The sequence below is a fragment of the Armigeres subalbatus genome, chromosome 2 (genome assembly GCF_024139115.2).
Source record: "Armigeres subalbatus isolate Guangzhou_Male chromosome 2, GZ_Asu_2, whole genome shotgun sequence".
Taxonomy (NCBI): domain Eukaryota; kingdom Metazoa; phylum Arthropoda; class Insecta; order Diptera; family Culicidae; genus Armigeres; species Armigeres subalbatus.
In genome coordinates, this window is record NC_085140.1 from 237,727,156 (window position 1) to 237,754,640 (window position 27,485).

At 41.5% G+C, this 27,485-nt stretch overlaps 4 protein-coding genes across 6 annotated transcripts in view; 2 read left to right on the top strand and 2 right to left on the bottom strand.

The window, feature by feature from the left end:
• Positions 1-6,542, bottom strand: part of LOC134211965 (myb-like protein AA) — a 106,957-nt gene extending 100,415 nt beyond the window's left edge. For 2 of the 3 annotated variants that reach the window (XR_009979171.1, XM_062689387.1), the window contains exon 1: positions 5,668-6,542. Coding sequence is in view for 2 of the 3 variants with exons in the window: in XM_062689387.1 (XP_062545371.1) it covers positions 5,668-5,781 (114 nt within the window). In the remaining variant the exon portion in view is untranslated. The remainder of the gene's footprint in view (positions 1-5,667) is intronic. The other variant, XM_062689390.1, reaches the window with a different exon arrangement.
• A 6,956-nt stretch (positions 6,543-13,498) lies between these two features.
• LOC134211959 (protein JTB) lies at positions 13,499-17,656 on the top strand. Its single transcript, XM_062689377.1, has 4 exons — positions 13,499-13,657; positions 13,740-13,854; positions 13,910-14,143; positions 17,402-17,656. Exons 2-4 carry the CDS (start codon positions 13,799-13,801, stop codon positions 17,559-17,561), a joined length of 450 nt encoding a protein of 149 aa, XP_062545361.1. The 5' UTR covers positions 13,499-13,657; positions 13,740-13,798; the 3' UTR covers positions 17,562-17,656.
• On the top strand, positions 17,618-23,889 carry LOC134211958 (glutathione S-transferase C-terminal domain-containing protein homolog). The gene is made up of 2 exons (XM_062689376.1): positions 17,618-18,716; positions 23,138-23,889. The coding sequence occupies exons 1-2, from the start codon at positions 17,618-17,620 to the stop codon at positions 23,812-23,814; spliced, it is 1,776 nt and encodes a 591-aa protein (XP_062545360.1). The 3' UTR covers positions 23,815-23,889.
• On the bottom strand, positions 23,843-27,479 carry LOC134211956 (transcription factor TFIIIB component B'' homolog). Its single transcript, XM_062689375.1, has 5 exons — positions 27,338-27,479; positions 26,598-27,245; positions 26,377-26,528; positions 25,369-25,559; positions 23,843-25,304 (listed from the first exon to the last, which is right to left on the bottom strand). Exons 1-5 carry the CDS (start codon positions 27,363-27,365, stop codon positions 24,002-24,004), a joined length of 2,322 nt encoding a protein of 773 aa, XP_062545359.1. The 5' UTR covers positions 27,366-27,479; the 3' UTR covers positions 23,843-24,001.
• Positions 27,480-27,485: the final 6 nt, after the last annotated feature.

Below are 27,485 nucleotides of genomic sequence, written 5' to 3' on the forward strand. Positions count from 1 at the left end.
CTGGAAGTTCCTCCAGGTGTTCCTCCGGGAATTCCTCAGGAAGTTTCTCCGAGAATTCCTCCGGCAGTTTCTCCGGGAATTCCTCCGGCAGTTTCTCCGGGAATTCCTCCGGAAGTTCCTAGGAGAATTCCTCCGGAAGTAACTCCGAGAATTCATCCAGAAGTTCCTTCGGGAATTCCTCCTAAAGTTCCATTCCTACATTTGATTTCTATGTATTCATTTGGATTTTGGTATCTCCGTGTTTACAAATGGGAATACGCTATTTTCTAGTGTCACGCTACATACAAAGTTGACGGACTTTCTATCGCTCTCATCGCTCCTTTTCTGCCGTGCGCCACAAGAAAATATGGTGTTGACTACTCTCCCGAAATGGTAATAATTGTATGGAGTTTGGAAAACTTGGTTGAAGTAAAAAGAGCTTCCTGCAAAATTTTCATGCGATTACATATACTTTTTTTTACATCAAAATGATCGTTGAAAAATTTCAAATTTCCTAGACCGGTACCGGGAATCGAACCCAGCCACCCTCAGCACGGCTAAGGAGGACCCTAAATGATCAAATGAATCTGTTACACAAATAGGGGAAATGACGGCTTTGGCAGGTTTTGTTCTATTATTGTCATGCCCACTGCGGGACGTCAAAATCGTCATTGATGACATGAACGCTCAGGTAGGAATGGAAGAAATGTATAGGCCGGTCATCGGACCGGATAGTCTGCATACCGTATCGAACGACAACGGCCAACGATGCATAAACTTTGCAGCCTCCCGCGGAATGGTAGTCCGAAGCACTTTCTTCCCCCGCAAGAATATCCAAAAGGCCACATGGAAATCACCTAATCAAGTAACGGAAAACCAAATCGACCACGTTCTAATCGACGGCAAATTTTTCTCCGACATCACGAACGTACGCACTTACCGCAGTGCGAATATTAAATCCGACCACTACCTCGTTGCAGTATGCCTGCGCTCAAAACTCTCGATGGTCGCGGCTAAATATTGGGCGGCTACAAGACGGTAGACTAGCCCAAGACTACGCGCAGCAGCTGGAAGGGGCACTCCCAACGGAAGAGCAGCTAGGCGCAGCATCTCTTCGATCCGCCATTGGAAGCACCGCAACCGCTGCACTAGGCACGGTGGCTCCGGATCAGAGAAACGACTGGTATGACGGCGAATGTGAGCAGTTAGTTGAGGAGAAGAATGCAACATGGGCGAGATTGCTGCAACACCGCACGAGGGCGAACGAGGCACGATACAAACGGGCGCGGAACAGACAAAACTCGATTTTCCGGAGGAAAAAGCGCCAGCAGGAAGATCGAGACCGTGAAGAGACGGAGGAACTGTACCGCGCTAATAACGTACGAAAGTTCTATGAGAAGTTGAACCGTTCACGTAAGGGCCACGTGCCACAGCCCGATATGTGTAAGGACATAAACGGGAACCTTCTTACAAACGAGCGTGAGGTGATCTAAAGGTAGCCGTAGCACTACGAAGAGCACCTGAATGGCGATATGGCAGACAACGGTGGCGGTATGGTAATGAACCTAGGAGCCCGCGCGCAGGACATGCGACTTCCAGCTCCAAATCTCCAGGAAATCCAGGAGGAGATCGGCCGGCTGAAAAACAACAAAGCCCCTGGAGATGACCAACTACCAGGAGAGCTGTTTAAACACGGTGGTGAGGCACTGGCTAGAGCGCTGCACTGGGTGATTACCAAGGTTTGGGAGGATGAGGTTCTGCCGCAGGAGTGGATGGAAGGTGTCGTGTGTCCCATCTACAAAAAGTGCGATAAGCTGGATTGCAGCAACTACCGCGCAATCACATTGCTCAGTGGCGTCGCGTAACCTCACTTTTTACCTCTGCACTGACCCAAAAAATGAAAATTCTGATATTTTGACAGCCCAAATGGAAAATAAAATTATCAGAGTCGTTTAAACTAATCAACATCTAGTTATTCTATGCATTTCCGCACACCAATTCCTTAAATTTAAGTCCAGTGCACAGGTAGATTGAGATTAGGGAAACGCCACTGACATTGCTGAACGCCGCCTACAAGGTACTCTCCCAAATTTTATGCCGCCGACTAACACTAATTGCAAGAGAGTTCGTGGGGCGATACCAGGCGGGATTTATGGGCGAACGCTCTACCACAGACCAGGTGTTCGCCATACGTCAGGTATTGCAGAAATGCCGCGAATACAACGTGCCCACACATCATCTATTTATCGACTTCAAAGCCGCATATGATACAATCGGGACCAGCTATGGCAGCTAATGCACGAAAACGGATTTCCGGATAAACTGATACGGTTGATCAAGGCGACGATGGATCGGGTGATGTGCGTAGTTCGAGTTTCAGGGGCATTCTCGAGTCCCTTCGAAACGCGTAGAGGGTTACGGCAAGGTGATGGTCTTTCGTGTCGGCTATTCAACATCGCTTTGAAGGGAGTAATACGAAGGGCAGGGATTGACACGAGTGGTACGATTTTCACGAAGTCCGTCCAGTTATTTGGTTTCGCCGACGACATTGATATCATGGCACGTAACTTTGAGAGGATGGAGGAAGCCTACATCAGACTGAAAAGCGAAGCTAAACGGATTGGACTAGTCATCAACACGTCGAAGACGAAGTACATGATAGGAAGAGGCTCAAGAGAGGTCAATGTAAGCCACCCACCACGAGTTTCCATCGGTGGTGACGAAATCGAGGTGGTTGAAGAATTCGTGTACTTGGGCTCACTGGTGACCGCCGATAACGATACCAGCAGAGAAATTCGGAGGCGTATAGTGGCTGGAAATCGTACGTACTTTGGACTCCGTAAGACGCTCCGATCGAATAGAGTTCGCCGCCGTACCAAACTGACTATCTACAAAACGCTTATAAGACCGGTAGTTCTCTACGGACACGAGACCTGGACGATGCTCGTGGAGGACCAACGCGCACTGGGAGTTTTTGAAAGGAAAGTGTTGCGTACCATCTATGGTGGGGTGCAGATGGCGGACGGTACGTGGAGGAGGCGAATGAACCACGAGTTGCATGAGCTGTTAGGAGAACCATCCATAGTTCACACCGCGAAAATAGGAAGACTGCGGCCGGCCACGTAGCCAGAATGTCGGACAGTAATCCGGTGAAAATGGTTCTCGACAACGATCCGACGGGAACAAGAAGGCGAGGTGCACAGCGGGCAAGGTGGATCGATCAGGTGGAGGACGATTTGCGGACCCTCCGCAGACTGCGTGGTTGGCGAAGTGCAGCCATGGATCGAGCTGAATGGAGAAGACTTTTATGTGCAGCACAGGCCACTCCGGCCTTAGTCTGATAATAAATAAATAATCTTAAAAAATATGGTACATCATTGGGGCATTTTTGCTTGAGCAAAATCAACGATGTAGACGATATTTTGGTTTAGAACTACTTATTCCGAGTTTTCATGGCTTAAATGCCACAGTGCCGAAATTACAACAAACTAGCATTTCTAGATAGATCGCAGAGTTTGGCTCAACTGTTAAATAGTTAAATAGATCATGAAATGCCTAAATCATTGTGTAGCATAGAAAATAATACGAGAAATCCGTGAATATAGGATGAACAAGCCGTTGCCACTTTACCCCGCCTGTTCAATTTACCCCCAATTCCTATTCAAGGATTTTCTCAGTGTACGGACGAAAGTTTGGGCAATTTTTATTGGCACTTGGTGTGATTTGGCAGAACTCCGGTCATGTAGAACTGAGAGGCGCACAAGAGAGAATTTGCTTATAGGATAGCCCGAGTTAACGAAGATATTTAAAAATAAATAATTAAATTTCAACAGTCAGGCGAGTATACAGTGATTGTTCGCCAATAAGGGCACGACCTCACCATAACTAGCGAATGCCGTTTGCTAATTGGGGCCTTTTGGCAAGCGTGTGTGTTTTCTTTGTACAATGATCGAAGGAAAATTTTTCGCGCCGAAAATATCGATTACGGAAACATAACATTAACGCGATTTTCGCATTTCATTTTGATGGGGCGAAACCCCATAATCAAAAATCTCACCAAATAAAAAAAAAACAATTAGCGAACGTTGAGTATAGTACGAGAGGGTTCTTAACCCTCTTTTTCCCACGACTTTTTTCAAAGATTTCAATAGGAAGGAATCATCTATGGGAAAAATGCTAGAACAAAAGTTATTTGGCAAAGCTAAAATTAGTGGAAAACGAAAAACAGTTTTTGATTGTAAATCAATAGTTACTTGATTGTTTTCAATAGTTTCACTATTTTTACTCAAAATTGATTATATTTGCAGTCTAATGAAACCATAAAGTTGTGCCAAATACTGCTTTTTATTGTTGAAATAATTCGATGAATGTTGGAAAGTGCAAAATTTGATGAGCTCTACAGCTACCATGGGAAAGAAAGGGTTAACGGTTTTAATGAATATCACAAATTATACAAAAGTGACAAAAGGCTGACGATTACTACTCCTGTTCACACCCAAATTCACTGTAACTGAGAAGTTGAAAATTACGGAATACTTACTTAATGAGAGGCCACCCGACACAAGGACATTGAAAAGTATCACGTAGTTGTACATCTATCTTGCATATTGCTAGTCTAGTCTACACATACACAGCCAGTTTGTGAAGTAATAGATTCGACTACATCTATCACTTTTCTTGTCAATATTTTTGTTTAAAGCACATATGTAGTGAAACATAGAAGCGGCCAAGCATACTGTGCAGCTTTGTTTGAAATACCCATGAGAATCAATTTCAACTTGATTCCACACTTGTCATAAGACGAGTTTGTACCATACCATTTAATTCCACCACTTGATTGTACCTTGACAGATACATATTTCGACCTCAACAGTAAGGTCGTCTTCAGTGTCTCGTACTCGACTTTGACTTCAGTGTCTCGTACTCAAAGTACAATCAAGACTTAGCGGTGAAAATAAATGGGATGGTACAAACTCGTCTTACAAATTCCACTGAAAAGCTCAAAATAATTTTCCTAACAAAATTGATTCCACAACTAATCCGTAGAACGGGGACATCTCGTAACAAACGCTCCGCTGATGGTTGTCAAATCGTTGGGAGCGACTTAGCCAAGATGGTTGATGTTCACTCCTTAGGTCCTCAGCGGCTTGGAATGGTACACAGTTTTAGTCTAGAACATCTCCCTTGCATATTTCTGACATAAACTCTGAAGTAGCATCGGTACACCTTACTATAATTACGGTTCAGTTTAGTTTGTACTAGCTTCACCATCAATTTGAGAATTTTGGCAAAAAACATGGCTTAGTTGTTAGCGTTTTCCTTTTTCTTTTTCAAAATAACGAAAACCCATTGCAATAATTATATAGTTTAGTATAGTTGCTTAATTTTGTATCATGTTGTCAAAACTTCACCGTAAAATTGTGCTCACGTTAGATTTCATGATTAATCCAGTTAAAATTGAACTCGACAATGAAATAACTACTTGAGATAATTTACTAAAATTAAGTAATGATGTTTTATACTAAAACCAGACAATTACATATGCCAAACGAGAAATAATAACAAAAGTTTTTTTGACCGTCAAACATGACTCGCAACCAGCCCTGCTGGCGCTTCAGATGTATGTCCCGGGAATGACCCCCGTTTTCAGATATGAATTTTCCTGCCACTGTTGCTGTTGCAACCTACCTTGGACGTGACATCCGAGACTTCCCGCATGATCCGCTCAAATTCGGCCGTCTCTTCTGCTTGTTTTTGATTGTGTAGAGCGATTTTCTCGCTAAATTTCCTCGGGTTCGCCATTGTTGATTGTTTTCCAGAACTGATTTAATCCTTACAAGAGCAAAAATTTTCTTCCTTTCTAATCACTTTCCACTTTGCGATCGCCGTATGAATAAATAATTACTTTCCAAACTACAATCACTATTGTATTGAGACAGAATCGCACTGGACTAAATTCGATGACCCTCTTTTATTTTGATCCAAAATCAATGGAGTACTTCATCCACTCCCACCACCCTCGAATTTGACACCCGTTAGGTTTCTGTTTTCTTCAGATTTTTCTTCACGCAAAATTTCACTGCCTACTAAGAGGAAAGAACTTTTATTCACGAAGATTCATAATTTTCATTCTCTTCCTCCGTGAAATCACTCTTCGCTGGGAAAAATACAAGTCGCTTCATAAATCGGTGCCACCATCGCCGTTTTCCTCTTTTCTATTTTCCTCGAGAAAAGGCAGAATCCTCCCACCGAAGTAGGCGAACGGACAAGGAAAAAATAACTCCACAGAAAATTTTCTAGCCTACTGCAACCATCCGACAGGCTGGTCACCACTACTTCACGACCTCCGCGGATGGAACGTTCCGTAATCCGTCAATCTCCGATAATCGGCCGCGGGGAATCCGTTCACGGAAAATCTCGAGGAAAAGTCGGAAAATTTTTCGCTTTCCTTGGTGAAAAAACTTTTTTCCTCGATCACTTCCCTTCACATCGTTATTTACGTATCACTGTATAATATTTTTTCTCCTTTGCCTACTGCGCTCTTGTGTGACTGATGAAAACCTGGTGAAGAATCGCGAACAAACTCAGCCCCCCTTTTACCACTACAAAAGCGCTCCGATGGAAATCGCTTACAAACACACTTCCACCGCTAGCTAAACACATGGAAAATGTACCGTAAGGGGAAAGAGCATCGAATGCGTCGATAAAGGAGATTCATTTCGTTCTATCTTTGTCTGTCAAATGTGCGATGCGTCAGCTGTCAGAAACGAAACGTCATCATCAAAAATCATCTAGACTACTGATCACATCAGGAATCAGGAATATCGACAATATTTTCATTGGTAAATATTGAGCAGCCCATAAAAAAATCTACTCCTCCGCTCATTTTTAATCGCAACGAAAAATAAGCGCCAGATAGTCGCCTAAAGGTGCCGTCAGACGTTGCAAGCAAATCACTCGTAACGAGCATTTTGCTCGCAGAAAGTGACAACTGTCAAAAATTTGCCTGTCTGACTACACTGAAAGTGGTTGCATGCAAACAAATTACAACTCGTAAGCAAACGCTCGGTTGTAATGTGTGACTGCTAAGCGTTAAAAATTTTCAACTCGCAGAAACGAAATTGCGCTTGCTAGTGCAGCACTAGCAAATTTTTCACTCGCAAAAGTGATAACGTTTTCAGGTGGCAGAGTTGCATTGCAAAAATAGGAATGAAATTAGATTTTGTGGCCGAAAAACAAGTTTTTCGTTTTTGTTTATATTTGCATGAGAGTAAATCTGTCATTTGCTTAAAGTAAAAAACTGCTACGTGTGACTGCAATTGCGAGTGCTCTCAGAAATCATTCGCTCGCACGAGTGATTTGCTTGCAACGTCTGACGGAGCCTTAAGAAAAACATACCTTCATAAAAAGCTCCTTTGATATTTTTGAAAATTTGTCAGCCACGTGGTGGATTGTGGCGATGTATGCTTTGATTGCACGTGCTGTTTGTACTGCGGATAAATTTTACACATCTGTGGAAGCCTTGGAAAATGATCACGAAAGTTGTCATTTTGTTGCAAGACACAATATATTGTTTATCCGGAACAAAGTAAGTACCCTACAAAAAAATCAATTTTCTATATGTGCAACGACACATAACACGATCAGAATGTACCCGCTATATTATATGGGCTTTATCCAGCTTTCCACGTTCGCCATAATGGCGGATGCTATAATAATTTTGACATTAACTGCTTCCCGACACTGAACTGAAATTTTACTCTAAGCAAACATTGATATTAGCCGTTACCAATAACAGCCAATGCTTTGTTTGTTTATTCTCAACAAATAAAATATGGTGATGAACGTCTTCCGAAAAATATTAATTACTACTATTCTACTAATTTTGTTTTCTTCTAGATATGGAGTTCCCTAATAACACTAACTAACACTAACTGATGTCACATGAAAAGATACAGATATTGGTACACATTGGCCACTTACATCATAGGTTTTTTTTGCTCTTCGCGGCTTGGGCTATGGTCAGGATTCCGTAGATGAAGCTCCACAATGCTACCTAAATAATTTATAAATTTACATCCCATTGGAGAACAAGATAATATCTATTATGTTTGAAGCATTAAAAAACAGATACCCGTTTGTTTCGTTCCTGGGACTTTCGTTCTTGTCTCAAAACTAGAACTATGCAATCTTGAGCAATGTAACATTTCAAAAATCCAGGCCAGGCCTTTCTTGTTAGACATCGAATTGGTTTTGTAAAATGTCTTATTATTTAATTAAATTTTCGGTTAGCCTTGCCGCTTCCCGTCGTCGTTCCGCTGAATTGCGTTAGGCGCTTCACTCGCCGCTGGTTCTGAAGTGAAGAGCTCGTCTGAATGAAAGTTCGATATGCGTTTGGGAAGCTATTGGGTGCTATCTTCTGTCTTTTAATTTGTAAATTAGCGTTGGTAATTTGTAATTGTAATTTTATTCATTAATTTTTACGTGATCTTGTAGGTACAGACAGACCTTATTTTCAGGGCAAGGAAACGTTTGTTGAAAATAAAAGATTTATCAAATCCGGATATTTGCATAGGTACATCTGCATTTCTGATAACATATTTTTTTAGTTGATTCATCATAAAATAACAAGGCCATTTCTAAAAAAAAAAATTCGATGTCTGACAAGAAATTAAATGAAGCGTGTTTGAAGTTGTGAGGGCCTTATCTACGGAATCTCGGCCGTAGCTCAAACCGCGGACAGCAGAAGACCTCCGAAGTAGGTCAAATTTATTTTTCATGGCCCAGAACACTGAAATCTAGGTCGTTTTAAAGTTCAGCATAACCCTAAATGGCATCTAAAAATCGTTTCAATTCGTCTAAAATTATTGTAGAATCAAAACTATGACATATACAGCTGGTACAGCTCATTTCCTTCGAATGCATCCTAGCCTAGTGATCAGCCGGCTCGTTCTTTTCTAATTACCTTTATCAATTGGAATGATTTTTTAGTCAAAAGGTACAATTTTAATTTAAATATTACGGAAGAAAATGTATATCTTTTTCAAGATGGAAAAACGTCCACCTTAACACTGGAAATGAGTGTTACTGAAGCATCAATGGTCGTCCTCAAGAGTTTGTTGTACTAGCGGGAATCATTTGAATGTTCACTCTATTAATTTGTGCCCAGTGGTTTTAGGGCACCTTAATATCTAGAACAAAGCAAAAATTAGTAATTTAAATAGTATTAAAAACACAAATAGAAGTTTTCAAAAGACATTCATCACCATTTTTTTCTTATTGATGGTAAACAAACAACGCATTGGCTGTTATTGGTAACGGCAAACATCAATGTTTGCTTCGACTAAAATTCCAGTTCAGTGTCGGGAAGCAGTTAATGTCAAAATTATTATAGCATCCGCCATTATGGCGAACGTGGAAAGCTGGATAACTTACAAACTTATACAGATATCTTAAATATGCATTAGTTATCGCGAACAATTGCATCCCTTTTCAATAGTATATATGTGGAGACTAATAAAAACTTGACTTTTGGAGTGAAATTATAGCCTATCTGGTACAACTTTAACTCAATTGTTGTCATTGTTGTACGAGAAAGGTAAAACCATAACATCTCACACATAAATCTGATTATATTTATTAAAGCATGTCATTGATATACGAATCATGCGAGAAACAACGAGAAGTGTGCAAACTGCGAATCGAGCATTTGGGTTTTCTTGTCGGTAGCACATATTGTTTGTTATAATTTTATGTTTAAAGGTTCCCCCAAACACGCGCGATGCGACAGTCGCGAAGCGATTCTATCGCTTGGTGACAACGATTCTGTCGTCGGTAATATGGAAGCGTAAATACCAAATTGCTTGCAGCGACCCAACGATAGAATCGCGGCGACTAGTTGTCGCTGTCGCGGCGATGAAATCGCTTAGGTCTGGGGGAGCCTTTAAATGCTCTGTTCTCACTTCTAGAGGGATGTTTTTACACTCCCTTGGATAATGCCAGCAGTTGGTTGTTGATCCGGATGTTGCGACGACATAGGATGTTGCTGCAGCTGATGCAGAAGTACAACATTGATGGTAATTGACACACAGGACGCCAACGAGAAAGCCGCCGATAAATAAAGGTCGGCATCCTGAGCAGATCCTGCTGAGGCCCAAAATACAACGACGCACGATCGCAGAAAAAAAGGTTGTTGCGGAAGCGGAAGTTTTAATATAATAAGAAATAAAATTATTCCTATAATTCTTTCTGAAACTGTATGGTCCGATTCGCGAATTAAAATTGAACTTTAAGGGTCTGTCTCAATTGGATAATTAAACTGAAATTAAACTTAGAAGTGACATTTCCATAATTATCGAAAAACCCTGCTCGCAGAGCAAGATTACTTTTGACAGATATCGAATCATTTTCCATCGATGTCCTATTGGAATTGCTGGGTAGCACCAGCCATTCTTATAACGGGGTGATTTTTTAATTTTCGAACTGTCACTTTTAAGTTTAATTCTTCAAATGAGACAGACCCTAACAAGACAAAATTTTCCAAACGACTTAACTACTTTTGTAAACAAGGATTCAAACGTCGAAGAATCGCCGAAACCTTCACCTACCTATTGATAGCGTTGGTTTGCGTGAGAGTGTTATCAGATTCGTCACATTGACGTTCGAATCTTTGTTTACAAAAACTGATAAGTCGTTTGTAAAATTTTGCCTTGAATTAGGAAATCCCCCGCTCATAAGAATGGCTGGTGCTACCCAGCAAGACCAACAAAACATTTATCAAAAATGAATCAATATCTGTAAAAAGTAATTTAGCTCTGTGCAAATGGTTATTAAAAAAAATGGAAATTATTGAACTGTCATTTTTAAGTTTAATTTAATTTTAATTCACGAATCGGACCAAAGCCTAATAAAAAGATAAGTCCTAATGAAAAATTACGCTTGATTTCAAAAACCATCTTCTGTCATGATTCGTCATTAAGGTCTGTCTCATTTGGAGAATTAAACTTAAAAGTGACAGTACGAAAATTAAAAAATCACCCCGTTATAAGAATGGCTGGTGCTACCCAGCAATTCCAATTAGGGTCTCGCCGACATTGCTCACCAACACGAACGCAGGTTCGTGGTTGCAAACAATCCCATTTGATTTTGCCGTGACAGCTGCTCGTGGTTGCAAGCAAACCAAGTAAAAGTGTGAGTGAAACGTGCGTGTACGTACACGATCGCTGAAAGCCTAATAGGACATCGATGGAAAATGACGATTCGATATCTGTCAAAAGTAATCTTCACGCTCATTTGAATCTACTCAAAAGTGAGTCAAAGTGACTCACTTTAGCATTTTGATGGAAATGTCAAAAAGTGAGTAACATTATATTTATCAAGTGAGTCAATTTTCACTCACTTGTCAGAGTTTAAAGGTTTACTCACTTTTGCGTAATTGTTTTCAAACCGTCAAACAGTTTGAAATTTTTCCATTAAAAGAATTTCATATTTTTATAAAGTTTTTGAGTTTTGTTGTGAATTTGATGTGGTGAGCAGAGCGTGGTGGTGGTGATCTGGCTAGGCATGGTCCGCAATGATTCTTGCAGAAACTGGTAGTTCCGCTCCGCAGCTCGATCGATCTGGAGTTGTTTTGTTGATTTTTTGACGACGGAGGATTCAAGGCCGGATTCGATTATATCTCCGATTATGGCTTTTATGTCGCCCAGGAACTAATGGAACTTGATGGTGCCCAGGAACTTGGCTTTTGCCCAAGCGGCCCTCGGTGTCATGGATATATGCCCTAAATGTACCGGATCATGATGCAAACCGACACCCGGACCGCCAAGGGCCAGTATTACAACGGAACCGCAATGGAGACTATCTTCCGGACCATTTGTGATGCGTTTCAACTGTCGGTATTGTCAGGGACCGTGATTGTATATTAAAGATATTGAATGTGGAGTGTGCCTGAAGACGACAGATAGTTATGCGGAAGCGGGTATCCGTCCTATAGTGCCGGCCGGCATTTGGGATAGACAGACGGATCCAAAAAAGGGGCCCTCCTTAGCCGTGCGGTAAGACGCGCGGCTACAAAGCAAGACCATGCTGAGGGTGGCTGGGTTCGATTCCCGGTGCCGGTCTAGACAATTTTCGGATTGGAAATTGTCTCGACTTCCCTGGGCATAAAAGTATCATCGTGTTAGCCTCATGATATACGAATGCAGAAATGGTAACTTGGCTAAGAAACCTCGCAGTTAATAACTGTGGAAGTGCTTAATGAACACTAAGCTGCGAGGCGGCTCTGTCCCAGTGTGGGGATGTAATGCCAATAAGAAGAAGAAGAAGAAGAAGACGGATCCAAAAAAGGATCTCTTAATTTCAAGTAAGTCTCTAAGAACTAGGCTCGTTACGTGCTATTTTCCAACTGTGGACACGCATGTTGATAAAAGCATCCGACAAAATTAGTGTTGTATTGTTGTTTTCCTCTGTAATGCAATTAGTTTGTCAACGTTGGATGGATAGAGGAATAAAAATGCGTTTTCTCCATTGCATTGTAATGCGTTATGAAATTATCCATGTTTTAAATTTATATTCACAGCGTATAGAAGTGTCGCGACACGGTTCCGATGTGCACTCTGAAGCAATAATTTTCCTCTCACAAGCGGTCCTCTATGGCAGGATACGGGTGCAGGGCGTCTACGAAAATCAAACCATCCAGGTGGTCTCGGACACTGACACATCGTAGCACACCCGCATCAGTCTCCGTGGCAAGGGTCTTAAACGGGTCAATAACTGGCACCGGCGACGATTACGTTCAGTTGGAAATCTAGGTCCAGATCAAACTGAACAAGCAGGTAGCTCTGATGCAGGTAATAATGTTTGGTTCTGCTAGATGTTTTAATTCTGTTATTATTTTATCCTCGATTCTTATTTCTAGACATACGCAGAATTGGATGAAGATACCCCCGGCCAAAGCATGGGCGTCACTTTTGCGACTGACGATTTAGTCTCGGTCTCGGGTTTATAAACCCCCTATAGGCCCCCTCTGGATCAGACTCGTCTAGTTCTTCGTCAAACAACCTTAGAAGAAACCTTTCCACGACGTTTACGGTCACTGGAAATTTATATGCTTTTACAATGATGTGCTATAGATTAGTAACTGATCTAGGAACTAGGAAACAGAAATGTACTGTATTTCAATTCAAATAATAAATTATTAAATGAAATAAGCGAGGCGGATAGCTTCTTTTATTTAAATAAAATATGCCATTTCAATATCAATCGATGCAGCTATCATTTTTGAAAGTGAGTAAGATCTACTCACTTTGGACAGCGAAAAAGTGAGTAGGTCTTACTCTAATTTTGACATAATGCTACAATACTCATAAGTGAGTAAACATACGGTTACTCAAAAGTGAGCTGTTCCACTTTTTTCCAAAGTGAGTCAAATTTGACTCACTTTTGAGTTGATTCAAATGAGCGTGTTGCTCTGCGAGCAGGGTTATCTGATAATTATAGAAATGTCACTTTTAAGTTTAATTTCAGTTTAATTATCCAATTGAGACAGAACTAAAAATCATTATTAAACAAACGTGAAAGTTCTTCCATCATCAGTGGAGTTCAATTTTTATGGAAATTAATAGATTTAATACTAAATTCACTAATTTTATTTGCAAAACTTATGACTCTGTGAAAAAAAGTAAGTCCACATGCCCAATTTATTACGAATCATAAATTATGATTTATGCAACGGCTAATAAACTGCGTTTGCTTGATCCCAGCTCTGCATTCTCACTGACTCGCTAGTCCTGGGGCCATCATCGCTGTTCTGCTCACAACAATGATCGAGAATCTGTCCAAGAAGCGAATGGTGTTCGGGATTAGCTGTCTGATTCTGTGAGTAAAGCGCCATTTGTCCGCCAACGCTGTCTAAATACGTTTGCTCTTCCAGATTGACCATCGTTGTGCTGATCATCGAGTCCAAATGGATGAAAGCCGGAACGAGGCGCCAGGAGTTCATCATTGAGAATAATTCCACATGCTGGAAGCGAGAATCGTACGAAGTGATCAAGGATTGTCATCCCTGTACGGCGTTTGAGATTGCTAGCAGATCGCAGGGAGTTTGCGTGCACACCCACAACAAGGAAGTGCTGAAGTGTACCAGCGGAGAGATTGTTACTCGGAGGTAATTTTTAACGTAGGACTAAGTCTTTGTTTACGTTTCGAATGTGGTGGTAAGTATAAATATTTCAAAGTTTAGAATAAGCTGCCTTTAACCGCATCAGTTCCATATGAAAAAAATAGCAAATCAAAAAATCGATCATTTACCGTGATGTGCCTCAACTTCGCGCATCATAAAACTATTCTTCATTTTTTTTTTATTTTTCAATTTTTAGGTAGGCCTATAAATCAAAAAATTCGGAGGGATTACAAAATATTATTGTTGTTGAATGTTTTTCACGAAAGAATTTGAAAAACGAACCTGGTTTAGTACACCAAATCAAATAATTTCAACAATTTTAATTTAATCCTCATATCGACCGCCATATTTACTTGTGCTTAGCACCACAGAGACGAATAACATGACCTAAGTAAACAAATGATTTTACTGTATACAGTATACAAAAGTGGCTACTTTTTGTAAATATTTGTAATCATTATGCTCTGTTGGATATGTTTATTCCTCATTACTATTGAAAAGTGTGAAATTTTATGTATTTTGTATTTATTTAGACTTTATTTAAATTATAACGAAACAAAAGCAATATAATGTACAAGAATCGACATTTCTTTACTGAATAGAACCCGAAGAGTTCATTCCATACGCTTTGTATCTAATTTTCTGGTGGTTACCACCGACATCGACTAATTCCTGACCCAACGAATACCTTCCCCAATATCCAACTCCGTGGTACTTATGAGGGTGTCGCTGAGTCGGGGGCCTCTCGTTAAGTAAGTACTACATCAACACTTCCTTCCCCTCCCAAGTTACGGTGAAGATGGGCGTGGCCAGGAGTAGTAATCCTCATGCTTTTGTGATTTTTATCCTAGATTGAAATCAAGGACCACACCCCCCTTGATTTCTGATAGCAATCTGGATAAGGATTTCAAAAGAAAAACATGAGTATCACTAGTGTCCAATCTACGAAGTACACCGTAACTATGCTATGCTATGCCATGTTATGCTATGTTACCACCAGGGTTGTTACGACTACGCGGATTTCGCGATTTTCGCGGATTTGGCGCGGATTTACATAACGATTTTAGGGTTTCGCGCGGATTTAGTTTTAGGTCGAAATTTCTAAGAAAAAATCTAAGGAAGTTTATTTGAAAAAAATTTTTATGCCTATCTAGATGGGCTTTGTTTTCATTACCAAATGTTGTTGAGAACAAATTTACGTTTCAAGTTCATTAACATTATTTTTTGTATATGTCCAAGTCCTTATTTAATGGCATATGCATTACACATTATGAGGAGAGATACGCCACTTGTTGTCATTTTAATCCATTCTAAAACACGACGCACACAAACCATGTCTATTGAAGGACATGAACATCCATTTTCATCTTGTCAATTTCTTCGTAATTCCAAGATATTTGTCAGTTTCTGATTGGTTGTTTCTTTTACGATGAACCACTCGGCATATCATTTTTCAAAAGTCGTCACGAATTCTTTCATAATATTGGAACATTTTATATTTCCTTTATAACATTCATCTAGTACGAATAAAGGTTTATACAACAATTGAAAACATAAAAATGTTCTGTGATTCAATGCAGATGTCTCATTTTAATAAGTTCTTCCGTAGAAACTCGATCAAATATTAGAAGATGAAAGAACCGGGAGTTTTCCCGCAAGAAGTCACCAATCAATTTCTGTAAGAATTTCTAAAGCGATTTCCGTAGGAATTCATAAAGGGATTTCTGCAAGTAAGCTCTGAAGATATTCCGCAGGTTATTTGTGGAGAATTTACTTGAACTCACGACAAAATTCTCAAATGAATTACAAAATAATTACACAGGAGAATTTTTGTAAGAATACTTGGAGGAATTCCCACAGATGTTCTCGGAAGAATTTCCACAGACAATTTGGAGCAACTTCTGCACTTCAGCAGATCCAAGGGCAGTTGGATTTCTGCAAACATTTCCATGAAAATTCGTCGCTCGAAAGATGAATTTCTACAAGAGCTCTGAGAGTTTTTAAATGAAATTCCAGTAAGAATGGTCAAAAAAAATTCTGCGTGAATTTTTAGAAAAGCTTGTTACAAGAATTGACTGTTTAGTTTTGACTAAAGAAATAGTTTTGACTGTTTAGTTCTTGATCCCTTAGATTCAGTACCTTATTTAGAAGGGTTGTAATACTTACTGCCGGTTTATTAGCCCTATTAGCATTTTGATACAAACATATGTTGCAGTTTAAAATCTTATTTGGAATTAGTAATAACTGTAAAAAAAATAACTTGAAGAGAAGACGCTCAATAAATTGTTATACAAAAATTGACATTTAACGTGTATTTGCTTAGAATTTAGATCTGGATCGCGTGGATTTGGCGCGGAATGGATTTCATGTCGCGCGGAAATGGCGCGGATTTGGCGCGGAAAATATTTCAGGATCTCTGTAACAACCCTGTACCACCGACATCGACTGATGTTGACTTGACGAATCTTATAATAGGTTAGTGCCGGCAATAGCTTTCAAATCCGATGTTAAAAATGATGTTAATCTTATGTCAAGTGTAGCAGCTTGTTCTATAATTTATATAATTTTCAAGATCTCTTATGTACATATTTGAAGATGTCGTATGTGAAAGATAGCGGAATTCAAGACTTTCATACATGATATCTTGAAAGTAAAAACTTGTTAATACACCAAAACAATTGTACTTGCCATCACACATTTCTGTTCTAAGAGTACGAAGAAATCAAGAAGAATTGTTTTACAGTCAAATTGTTAAAATGTACATTTTTATCGTAAAATCAGAACACGATAATTATTGTAAAACATGCATTTCGACAGAGCAGATGCAAACCATACATCCTCTATACATTCCAAAGACAATCCCCCATTAATCGAATATTCGAACTCTTTATACGATTTACATTTTCACAATTTTGAATTCAACCTAAATGTTTACCGTATTTCAAAGGCGTGCGGTAAGATGCACGGCTACAATGCCGAAGCTGGCTGGGTTCGATTACCGGCCCGGTCTAGGAAATTTTCTCGACTTCCATGGGCATAAAGGTATCATCGTGATATACGAGTGCAAAAATGGACATCGCAGTTGACATCTATTTCAGTCCGGTTTTCGACAAACATCGCATGACTATTTTTTTATTAGATCTTACACTTCGAATTGGCTATGGACATAAAACATTTTAATTGTTTACCATCTAGAACAAAGCAATTTAATAACATTTTATTTTATTCCTGCTTTAATTTCAGTTGTGATCGAGTTGCTTGGCTTGACGAAAAGCACTACTGGTCCTTCCAGATATCGCTAACAATCATTGGGTGTCTTTCGACGGCCGTATCATTTCTACGGCAAAAATCGTTGAACCGAAGGGCTATGCAGAAAATTCAGAATCAGCTTGGAACCTGTTGAGCATCGCCTATATCCATATAAAAGACTAATCAATTTAATTTCTCTTGTTTAAAAAAATGGAGCTTTATTTAGAATATTACGCGAAACGAATTGAAGGCATGGAAGTTTTCATTGAAGCCCCTATTGAAAGTTACATAGTCTTAGCTCTGCTCAAATATCTGCGAGTGATCATAATTGGTCGAGATTGTCAGCTTAATTTTGTTGAATGCAAAACTAAACTTGAGAATCGCAAAGACAGCGTCTGGCTGGAACTAACCGGAATGAGAATGAAGTTCTTTCAAGCAGACAAATGGCCAGAAACTGCTTCATACTGCCAGGTACCGTGCATCCTGCATTCTTTCTGGGTTCTCTCCGGTCTATGCAGTATCTGTAGACACTTCACCAAATGCTACACCCTACGTGAACCTAATTCAAAAAAACTTATGGGATTCAAAGGAAACACTCTTCTGGCACCTGCTGAGTTGTCCCTGTGGACCAAATTCTGTGAAATTGACATTGAAGCTTGCGTTCGCGAGGTGCTACAGTTGCAGAGCGGAAAATCTGTCGTCGTTCCAGAGTGCCTTGGCAAGTTAGAAAGGCATCTCGCTCAACCGCTCAAAGCCCACAACGTTTATAAACTGGTCAACAATGTACAGAACGTGAAAGTTTCGTCCAGCCAAGAGCACCAAAAGTTGAGTGGCGAAACTAATCACTTCGATTTCAAATTCAACCACAGGTATGTGGAGGGCTATGAGAAGACCCTAGCCGATATAATGCTTTTTATTTGCATTTATTTGATCAGCAAGCGTCTCCCAATGGAAATGTTGTTGAAACATTTGCCCCGGGTTACGTGCTGGCATGACAGAATGATATCAGAGGACGATCTTTCACTAAAGACTGCTTGCGATGAAATCCTTATGATTGATACAAAATTGCTTAAACCATTGGAAGTAGAGCAGCTTATTGTGGAAGTTCCAGAAAATTTCAGCCTCTACAAGGCAGACACGAAGAAGATGAATCTGATGGGTGCGAAGGTGTTGACTACCAATCAACCGGAAGTGCGAACTATCCTCGGAAAGGTGAAAAACATGGGGCTTGATGTGCAGAGTATTCCGAACGATCGAGATGGCAATTTGTTTGACTGGAGTACGGTTCCCTTGGAAGCCCAACCCGCAGGTGAGTACCATCAATTATTTTGAGGACGTCATAAACTGGTATGGTGATGTTGGCCATTGTACAAAAATACATAAGTATGACAGAGTCAGTTCTGAAAATGTATTGCGAGGGTTCGGCTACGTGCCTGGTGTTGGGAATTTGGTTTCATCAGTACCCGCTAAGCTGCGGAGGACGACGCTGCCCATGAGTATATTTGTAACATTTGGGTTTTTTTGGTTGATTTTGTAAATCGTTTGTCAGTCCTCCCCACAAATTCAAACATTTCCAGCTTACCACTGATAAGCAAAATAGTAAAGCCTATTTTACTGTTGTGGAATTAGATGCAGTAAATTGAGCTTTGTGAATCGCTCAACAGGCTTTTTACAAAATGAACAAAAAATGCGAGTGGTACAAATATGCGATCATAGGCAGGACGGAGGTCCTTCGTAGCTTAGTTGATAAAGCACCTGTCTAGCGTACTGGTTTCGTGGGATCAAACCCCACCGAAGAGAGTGGCTTTTCCTAACTAAATCTATCACATTTATTTGTTCCGGCATTATTGTTTTGACAGTCACCATGGTTCAGGGTTTATGTTTGCAGTTTCCCCAATGCGCTTTTCAGCGTTCCCGGGCAGGACGTCATATTGCCAGCTTCAGTATTGGACAGTGTCTGACTATTTTAGGATAGGAATGCGAAGAAATAAATAAAATACCTAGATAAAATAAATTTAATTTGTATTTTGAAATAATTCAAAAAACGAAAATCTGAATTGCGCTTGATATCAAATAAAATAAATTGATTAGGAAGAAGAATCCATTTCCCCACGGCCCTTCTTAGCCGTGCGATAAGACGCACGGCTACAAAGCAAGACCATGTTGAGGGTGGGTGGATTCGGCGGCTCTGTCCCAGTGTGGGCATGTAATGCCAATAACAAGAAGAATCTAAAAAACTGAAAAGTTAAGTACGACGAAAACAAATCGGATTCTCCTTCGCTGTTTTCCCTTCATTTATGCTTGTTGGTTGGTTGGCGCCTCCCCGCCCTCAGCTATAAAATACGAGCTCATTACTGTTCGAATGCGGTATACGGCTGGTAGCAAAACCGATTCGATTCCCAGCCCCCCAGCCCGGTACCAGTGAAGAGAAGTGGCGCGACGGTACAGCGTCGGCTGACAGCAAAGCGACGACGTGATGCAAAACAAGCAACAGAGAGAAGATGTCTGCAGAAATCGTAAATCAAACAAACTGCCCTTATCAGGGCCAAAGGTACCTTATCAGGTCCATTGGAGGAAGTATTAGAGAGCTTACATCAAACCATTAGTATCTATATCCCAATGTAACGGACGAAACAACATTTTATTATTTTATTTATTTTCTCAGACTAAAGCCGGAGTGGCCTGTGCTATGCATAAAAGTCTTCTCCATTCAGTTCGGTCCATGTCGTCAACCACGCAGCCTGCAGAGGGTTCGCAAGTCGTCTTCCACCTGATCGATGCACCTTGCTCGCTGCGAACCTCGCCTTCTTATGCCGGTCGGATCGCTGTTGTGATTCATTAGCCTCCTCCATATACTATCCGCCATCTGCACCCCACCATAGATGATACGTAGAGGACTACCGATCTAATGAGCGTTTATAGATAGTTTGTCTAGTACGGCGGCGAACTCTATTCGATCGGAACGTCTTGCGGAGTCCAAAGTACGGAACCCAAGTACACAAATTCTTCTACCACCTCGATTTCGTCACCACCGATACAAACTCGTGGTAGATGGCTTGGCTAACATTGTCCCCTCTTGAGCCTCTTCCCATCATGTACTTCGTCTGCGGCGTGTTGATGACTAGTCCGATCCACTTTCCTCTTTAGTCTGATCTTTGATGTAGGTTTCTTCCATCTTCTCAAAGTCGCGTGCCCTAATATCAATAGGAGATCGTCAGTTGCGTTCTAACAAAAATTCCGCTTGAGGCCCTTCCTAAATATTTTAACAACAGCCACTACACCTGACGGTATAATTGCAATATTTCCATTATCAGGCGACAGGTGGTGTTGCTGTGTGTTTGTATCAATGTAATATTGCATATACACTAGTGACATCTGCTGTTCGATATCGTAAGCTTTCAATGTTCCTTCCACACACACGAGGTGGAGAACAGTCTTGAAGAAATTGAAAGTATACAGCTAGAATTTAGTATGGAGGTAAAATGAAATCTCTTTCATTGTTTAGAACTGTAAAACAAGTCGTGGAAAGAAAAAATCTAAAAATTATTTGTTGCTTTTTGACCTAGGTTTCATATTGATGCGATGCGTAGTTAATTAGAACGGATGATTTGTCCATACAAGGACATTCATTTTACTTTAAATGTTGTGGCGCCATCTCGTTCAAACAGCACCTTTGTCTTTGCCTTATTTCGTAGCTATTCGCGAAACCAAATAGCTGAACGGACTTCGTGAAAATCGCATCACTCGTGTCGATCCCTGCCATTCGTATTACCCCCTCCAAAGCGATGTTGAATAGCAGGCACGAAAGACCATCACATTGCCGTAACCAACTGCGTGTTTCGAAGGGACTAGAAAACGTCTGAAACTCGAACTACGCACATCACCCGATCCATCGTCGCCTTGATCAACCGTATCAGTTTATCCGGAAATCAGTTTTCGTGCATTAGCTGCCATAGCTGGTCCCAATCGATTGTATCATATGCGGCTTTGAAGTCGTTGAATGGATGATGTGTGGGCACGTTGTATTTGCGTTGTATTTCTGCGATACCTGACGTCCGGCGAACACTTGGTCCGTGGTAGAGCGTTCGCCCATAAATCTCGCCTGGTACTACCCCACGAACTTTTTTGCTATTTGTGTTAGTCGGCGGCATAAAATTTGGGAGCGTAGAGTTGCTTGTCGGCGGCGTTCTGTGATCACAGTTGCTACAATCCAGCTTATCGCCCTTTTTTAGATAGAACGCACGACACCTTCCATCCACTCCTGCGGCAGAAGATCATTCTCCCAAACCTTGGTAATAACCCAGTGCAGCGCTCTATCCAGTGCCTCACCACCGTATTTAAACAGCTCTCCTGGTAGTTTGTCAGCCGCAGGGGCTTTGTTGTTTTCAGCCGGTAGATCTCCTCCTGGATTACCTGGAGATCTGGAGCCGGTAGACGTAAGTCCTGCGCGCGTGATCCTAGCTTCATTAAATCATTACCACACCGCCACCGTTGTCTGCCTCATCGTCTCTTCGAAGGCAAATCATTTCCCAGCGGCCTTGCCGTTTTTCAACTCTCCAACAGCTTTTCTAATTTCTTCTAGCTATGGAAAATTATGGACGAGAACAGCTTCTCTGGAAAGCTTACCAGACTGATCAAAGCAACGGTGGAAGGTGTGCAAAACTGTGTGAAGATTTCGGGCGAACGCTCCAGTTCGTTTTAATCGCGCCGGGGACTAAGACAAGGAGATGGACTTTCGTGCCTGTTGTTCAACATTGCGCTAGAAGGTGTCATACGGAGAGCCGGGTGTAACAGCCGGGGTACGATTTTCAACAGATCCAGTCAATTTATTTGTTTCGCGCCCAGTTCTACGGCGACCCCAGTATCCAGAAGGTAGCTAAAGTCGGAAGGGTACGATGGTGCTCGCTTCCGCAGGTACGAGCCGGCGTGGAGCACAGCGAGCTAGGTGGGCAGACCATGTGCAAAACGACTTGGCTAGCGTGGGGCGCATTCGAGGATGGAGAGATGCGGCCTCGAACCGTGTATTGTGGCGTCAAATTTTTATTTCAGTGTTATCTGTTTAGATTTAACTAAATAAATGAATGAAACCTGAACTCAAAGCGTATCATCATATGGTTCTACTGAAGGGTAGGCATGTTGTGCTATTGTAGAACACTACTTGGTCTAATTGCCAGTACCTGGAATCAGTACTGGAAAAGGTCGTGATCGTCATAAGACAGAGAGCAAAGCGCCTTTTTTATTTCAGGCGACCAAATGAGAGATTCCTGGGTTCTTTGATCAATTTCGCATGAAAGACAGTCATGAAAGGATGTTGTGCTTTATTTTAAAATTTAAATTTTTAAGTCATTTTAATAGATACATGCGAAAAATAGTGACTAGTCGATAAATTAATCATACTTTTTTAATTCACCGAGTTGAAAGTGAAAATAAACACAAAAATAATGCAGATATTGCACACTTTCATGACCTGTCACGGAACAAATATTTTGTGAGATTTTTGTGGCATGCCATTCATCCTTCGCGTTTCAATAGATTTTGAAAGGGGCAGATATGTAAACATCGCGTGACATCTCTTATTGAAAATGAGAAATTCCGGTACTGCCTGGAATCTGCACGTTCAGGTCATCAGCACATCACCATCTTGGCTCGATATAAAATATTGTATACTAACTGTTTATTATACTCAAAAAAAATACAATTAAATTAATTCGTTTTTTTTATCTTCTCCAGGTGGTAATCTTCCACAGAATCGCATCGATCGTAAGAAACACCAGCTCGAATCTCTGGCAAATGAAGTTATAAGCATTGCCAAGCCCGGGGACAGAATAGTTGAGTTTTGCTCCGGAACTGGCCATCTCGGCATACTGCTGGCCGTCCTACTTCCGGAATGTACCCTTTTTTTGGTGGAGAACAAACAAGATTCGCAAGAATTAGCTATGGGCCGTGTTCACAGACTTGGGCTTAAAAACGTCACCTTTGTCCGGAGCAATTTGGAATACTTCAATGCATCCTTCAACATTGGCGTTTCGCTGCACGCGTGCGGCGTGGCCACGGATATCGTTCTGGATAAGTGTTTTGCCCAACGAGCCAAGTTCGTCAGCTGTCCCTGCTGCTATGGAAAGCTGTACGAGTTTGATCGGATCCGCTATCCGCGCAGTCGCGTCTTCCAAACGTCTGAACTATCGCTAAAGGAGTATCTCTGTCTGGCGCATTGTGCCGATCAGACACATGACGTGAGAAGCGCCAGAACCAACATCCCAAAGGCACACCAAGGATACTACTGCATGGACATCATCGACAAGGATCGTATGTTGCATGCAGAAGAATTGGGCTATACCGTTGTGCAGAAACGGCTTAGACCCCAGAATTGCACTCCCAAAAACCGACTTTTGATAGGGACATTGTGAGCTTCACGAGGAAAGGTAAATATTTGAATGCGTTTTGTCAAAGCTGACGATAAATAAAGTTTTATTCCTAACGTAGTACTGCAACGTGTATTATTTTGAGATACTGTGAAAATCATTGATCTTCGCTTTCTCTATCCCCGGCTGAGTTAACATGCGATGAACTCAAAAGAACTTACCGAATGGAGATTCACTCCTCACCGCCTTCAAGTATGGACCGGATGTTTTCGATAACATCCTCCGGTACATCCAAAGGTTTTTCACTCAACTTACCCGTCTCTGGATTGGTTACGTAGATTTCGTAGATGGTTCTGGTGGGGTCGTTTGTGTCTTGACTCTCCACCAGTACCAGTGAGTTGATGTCAATGTCCTCAAGCGGTCCCAGCCCGCGCGGCTCCTCTTCTGGCTCAAGTTGTTCTTCTGATTTTGTACATTGGACCGGTTCCTCCATCTGATCTTCGGAATATTCCGATTCATGACAATCGTTAGAATCCTCCGTTGGTGACTCACCCAAGTCCACTTCCGGCTTCGTTTGTATTGATTCAGAAGAAGGATTGGTCTCGTCAGGACTGTTTGGATCTGGGTTTATGTCCGAGCATGTTTCTTGCGATGTCGTACTTTCTTGAATATCCGATTTCACCGTTGTTCGACTAACATCGAAATCCGGACTGTGGATCGTGTGTAGATCGTACTGAAGAGGAGGTGACTGCACAGATTCGGGATGTAATTGCGTTGCACAGTACGTTGATTCCGTCTTAACCGGATTTGTTACGGCGGCTGTGCAGTTATTCAGGTAAACGATCTCACATCCACCGTAATACTTGGATTCGATTGAATCGATACCCAGATCTTGGTCGCTTCCGGACGTTTTCGACCTTTGATAAGTGACCGTAGTCTCGCTATTGTCCAGGTCCTGAAGAGTTACGATACTGGATGTAGCCAGACTTGCGGTGCTGGGGCTTTCAAAGATTTGGACAGGATAAGCAGCTGGCTCGGCTTTTATTGCGTACAGACTCTTCGATTGCTCATCAACTATGTCAATGTCCATAGCTTCGATGTTGAGGTGTGACTCACTGGGCTCGTTCGAAGAGCTTTCTGTGAATTTCTGTGGTTCTGCGTCTTCGGTTGTGCCGACCGGTTGGAAATCTCCGTTCGGAATATAAGGAACGCTATCGACCTGCGACACCTGATCCTTATCGTGTGGTGTTGCGCCACTCGGCTCGTCGACGTCGGAGACACAAACGATTGGTTCGTCATCATCGGTCTCTTCAGCTACAGGAAGTGCTTTCGGAGTCCTTTTCCTCGAACGTGTTTTCGGTTCGGTTATTGGTACGGAACGCTGTTCTTTCCGGGTATCCTTTCGTTTGCGCTTGGGTACAGCCTCGTCCATCAGCGCTTCGGCATTTGCTATCTCTTCTATGTCTACCAAGACCCGAGCGGATTTGCTTACTTTCTTTTTAGGGTTTCGATTTTTGCTTTGATTCATTTGAAGCCTGTTGAAATGTGCAAAAAGATTCTAAATTGTTGAAACATGTCAAATATAATACAAACTCTTACTTTTTCGACAGCTTTTGCTGTTTTAACTTTTCTTCAAGTTCTGCCTTGACCTGCCGTTCCTGTTCACGTTGCCGTTCGATTTCTTCGTCCTCTTCCTGGAATTGTTGCCTAAGCTCTTCAATGTTGAATTCTTTTGGGAAGAGCAGTGCTTTGTTAATCAACTTTAAGTTGAGACGTTCTTCTTTTTTAAACTGTAAAAAAAAGAACTAATGTTAACATGCATTCGCCTATACCTAAGTCAGATTGAAATGTTAAAAATCCAAAGCTGTGTTATCTATTTTTTTTTCAAATGTAAGCAACCCAATATTTATCTTAAAAGTAAAAACCAAGGTGAATACAAACAGGTGTAGCAGTATGCCAATTACATGATTCAGCCATCTTGGATTTTTATATGGGGCAGCCACCGAGTTTGTTTATGTTTTGCACTGAAAATGAATTTTTCACCCCCGCGCTGGTCTCTCCCATCTACTGTCGAAGTGAGTGAACCCTGATATAAGAACCCTGGTAAAAACGACAAGTCTTCCATATGTAAAAAACAAAATTTCCTATTTTTTGCAGTTTTTTTTTCATTCATTTCCAGATAAAAAACATTTTTTTTTTCTTATTGGCATTACATCCCCAGACTGGGACAGAGCCGCCTCGCAGCTTAGTGTTCATTAAGCACTTCCACAGTTATCAACTGCGAGGTTTCTAAGCCAGGTTACCATTTTTGCATTCGTATATCATGAGGCTAACACGATGATACTTTTATGCCCGGGGAAGTGGAGACAATTTCCAATCCGAAAATTGCCAAGACCGGCACCAGGAATCGAACCCAGCCAACCTCAGCAAGGTCTTGCTTTATGTTCTTTGTGTGGCAAGTACAATGGATACACTATGCCCAAGGTGTCAAGAAAGTTTCCAACCCGAAAACATCCTAGACCGGACCGAGAATCGAACTCGCCATCTCCGGATTGGCAATTCTACTTATTCACTGCTTCTGTGTTGCAAAACATAAAAACCACTTACCTTCAATTTCAAATCCCTTCGAGTACGATTAGGAAAAAGCTGAATCATCATTGAAAAGTCGGTCCCGATTGTGTGCAAGCATCTGTAAAAGCGGATTGTCTCCTCCGGGGGCCAATCCCTTGTCCGTTTGTACCGGCTGTAGTAGCCGGAATCTGTAATAGCGAATACGGTTATCCTCGAATATTTCTGCAGAAATGTACTTCAAATCTGTCACCACGTACTTCCACTGAATTCGTCCACGTAAACAACCTCCGTCTTCGCCAGACTATCCCTCATGGCCTTTTCACGCTCATTCTCCACCACCAAGCTGGCTTCGTCGAGAATCATCTCCCCATTGGGACCCAATTTGATCTGCGGCGTCAGCTGAACCGGTGGCGGGGCACTCGGTGGTTCCACAGGTGGTGGCATTATCGACGGAGCTGGTGTTGGAGAGCGCGACTTGCTAACGCTTCGCGATTCCCTATCAATTGTGCGAGCGCTATTATCCACGGATCCTTTCTTACTAGGAGCGGGGGTTTTCATTGGATTCTTGGCAGGATTGTAGTAGATCATATCGAACATGGTCAAGGATTGTTTATCGACATTCTGAATGTTGTTCAGCCGCTTCCGGAGGTCCCTTTTGGCATCCGACGCCTTTTGCGATTCCTCCTGCTTGATCGTTTTACGAGATTTCAAACTCACATCGGAATAGGACTTGTTGGAAGTCATGGATTCTGTTCTAATTCTCTTCCGCGGGCTGTTCAGCGCATTTATATAAGCAAACTTTGAATCCAGCTTTTTAGGCGAATGTGGTTCTTCGGTGTTGATCTCTAGGGGAGAATGTGGAGTAGGAGCTGGCGTTGTAACAACTGGAGGTTCATCAACAGGTTCTGAGAATGAAAATACATATTAGGAATAGGAAAATCAATGCCCTAAAATCGTTGTGTAATTCCTTATTTGTACCGGACCCTAATACACTTACTTGGAAATTTAAATGCGGACTGCTCCATACTAAGAACAGGAGTAGAAGCAGGTTTCTGTTCCGGTTTGCTGGCTGGTCGCTTCACCTCCACTTCCGTCGGCAAGGAAAGTTTAATTGCCCCAGTTTCGGCAAATTGTTCTTCCGGGAT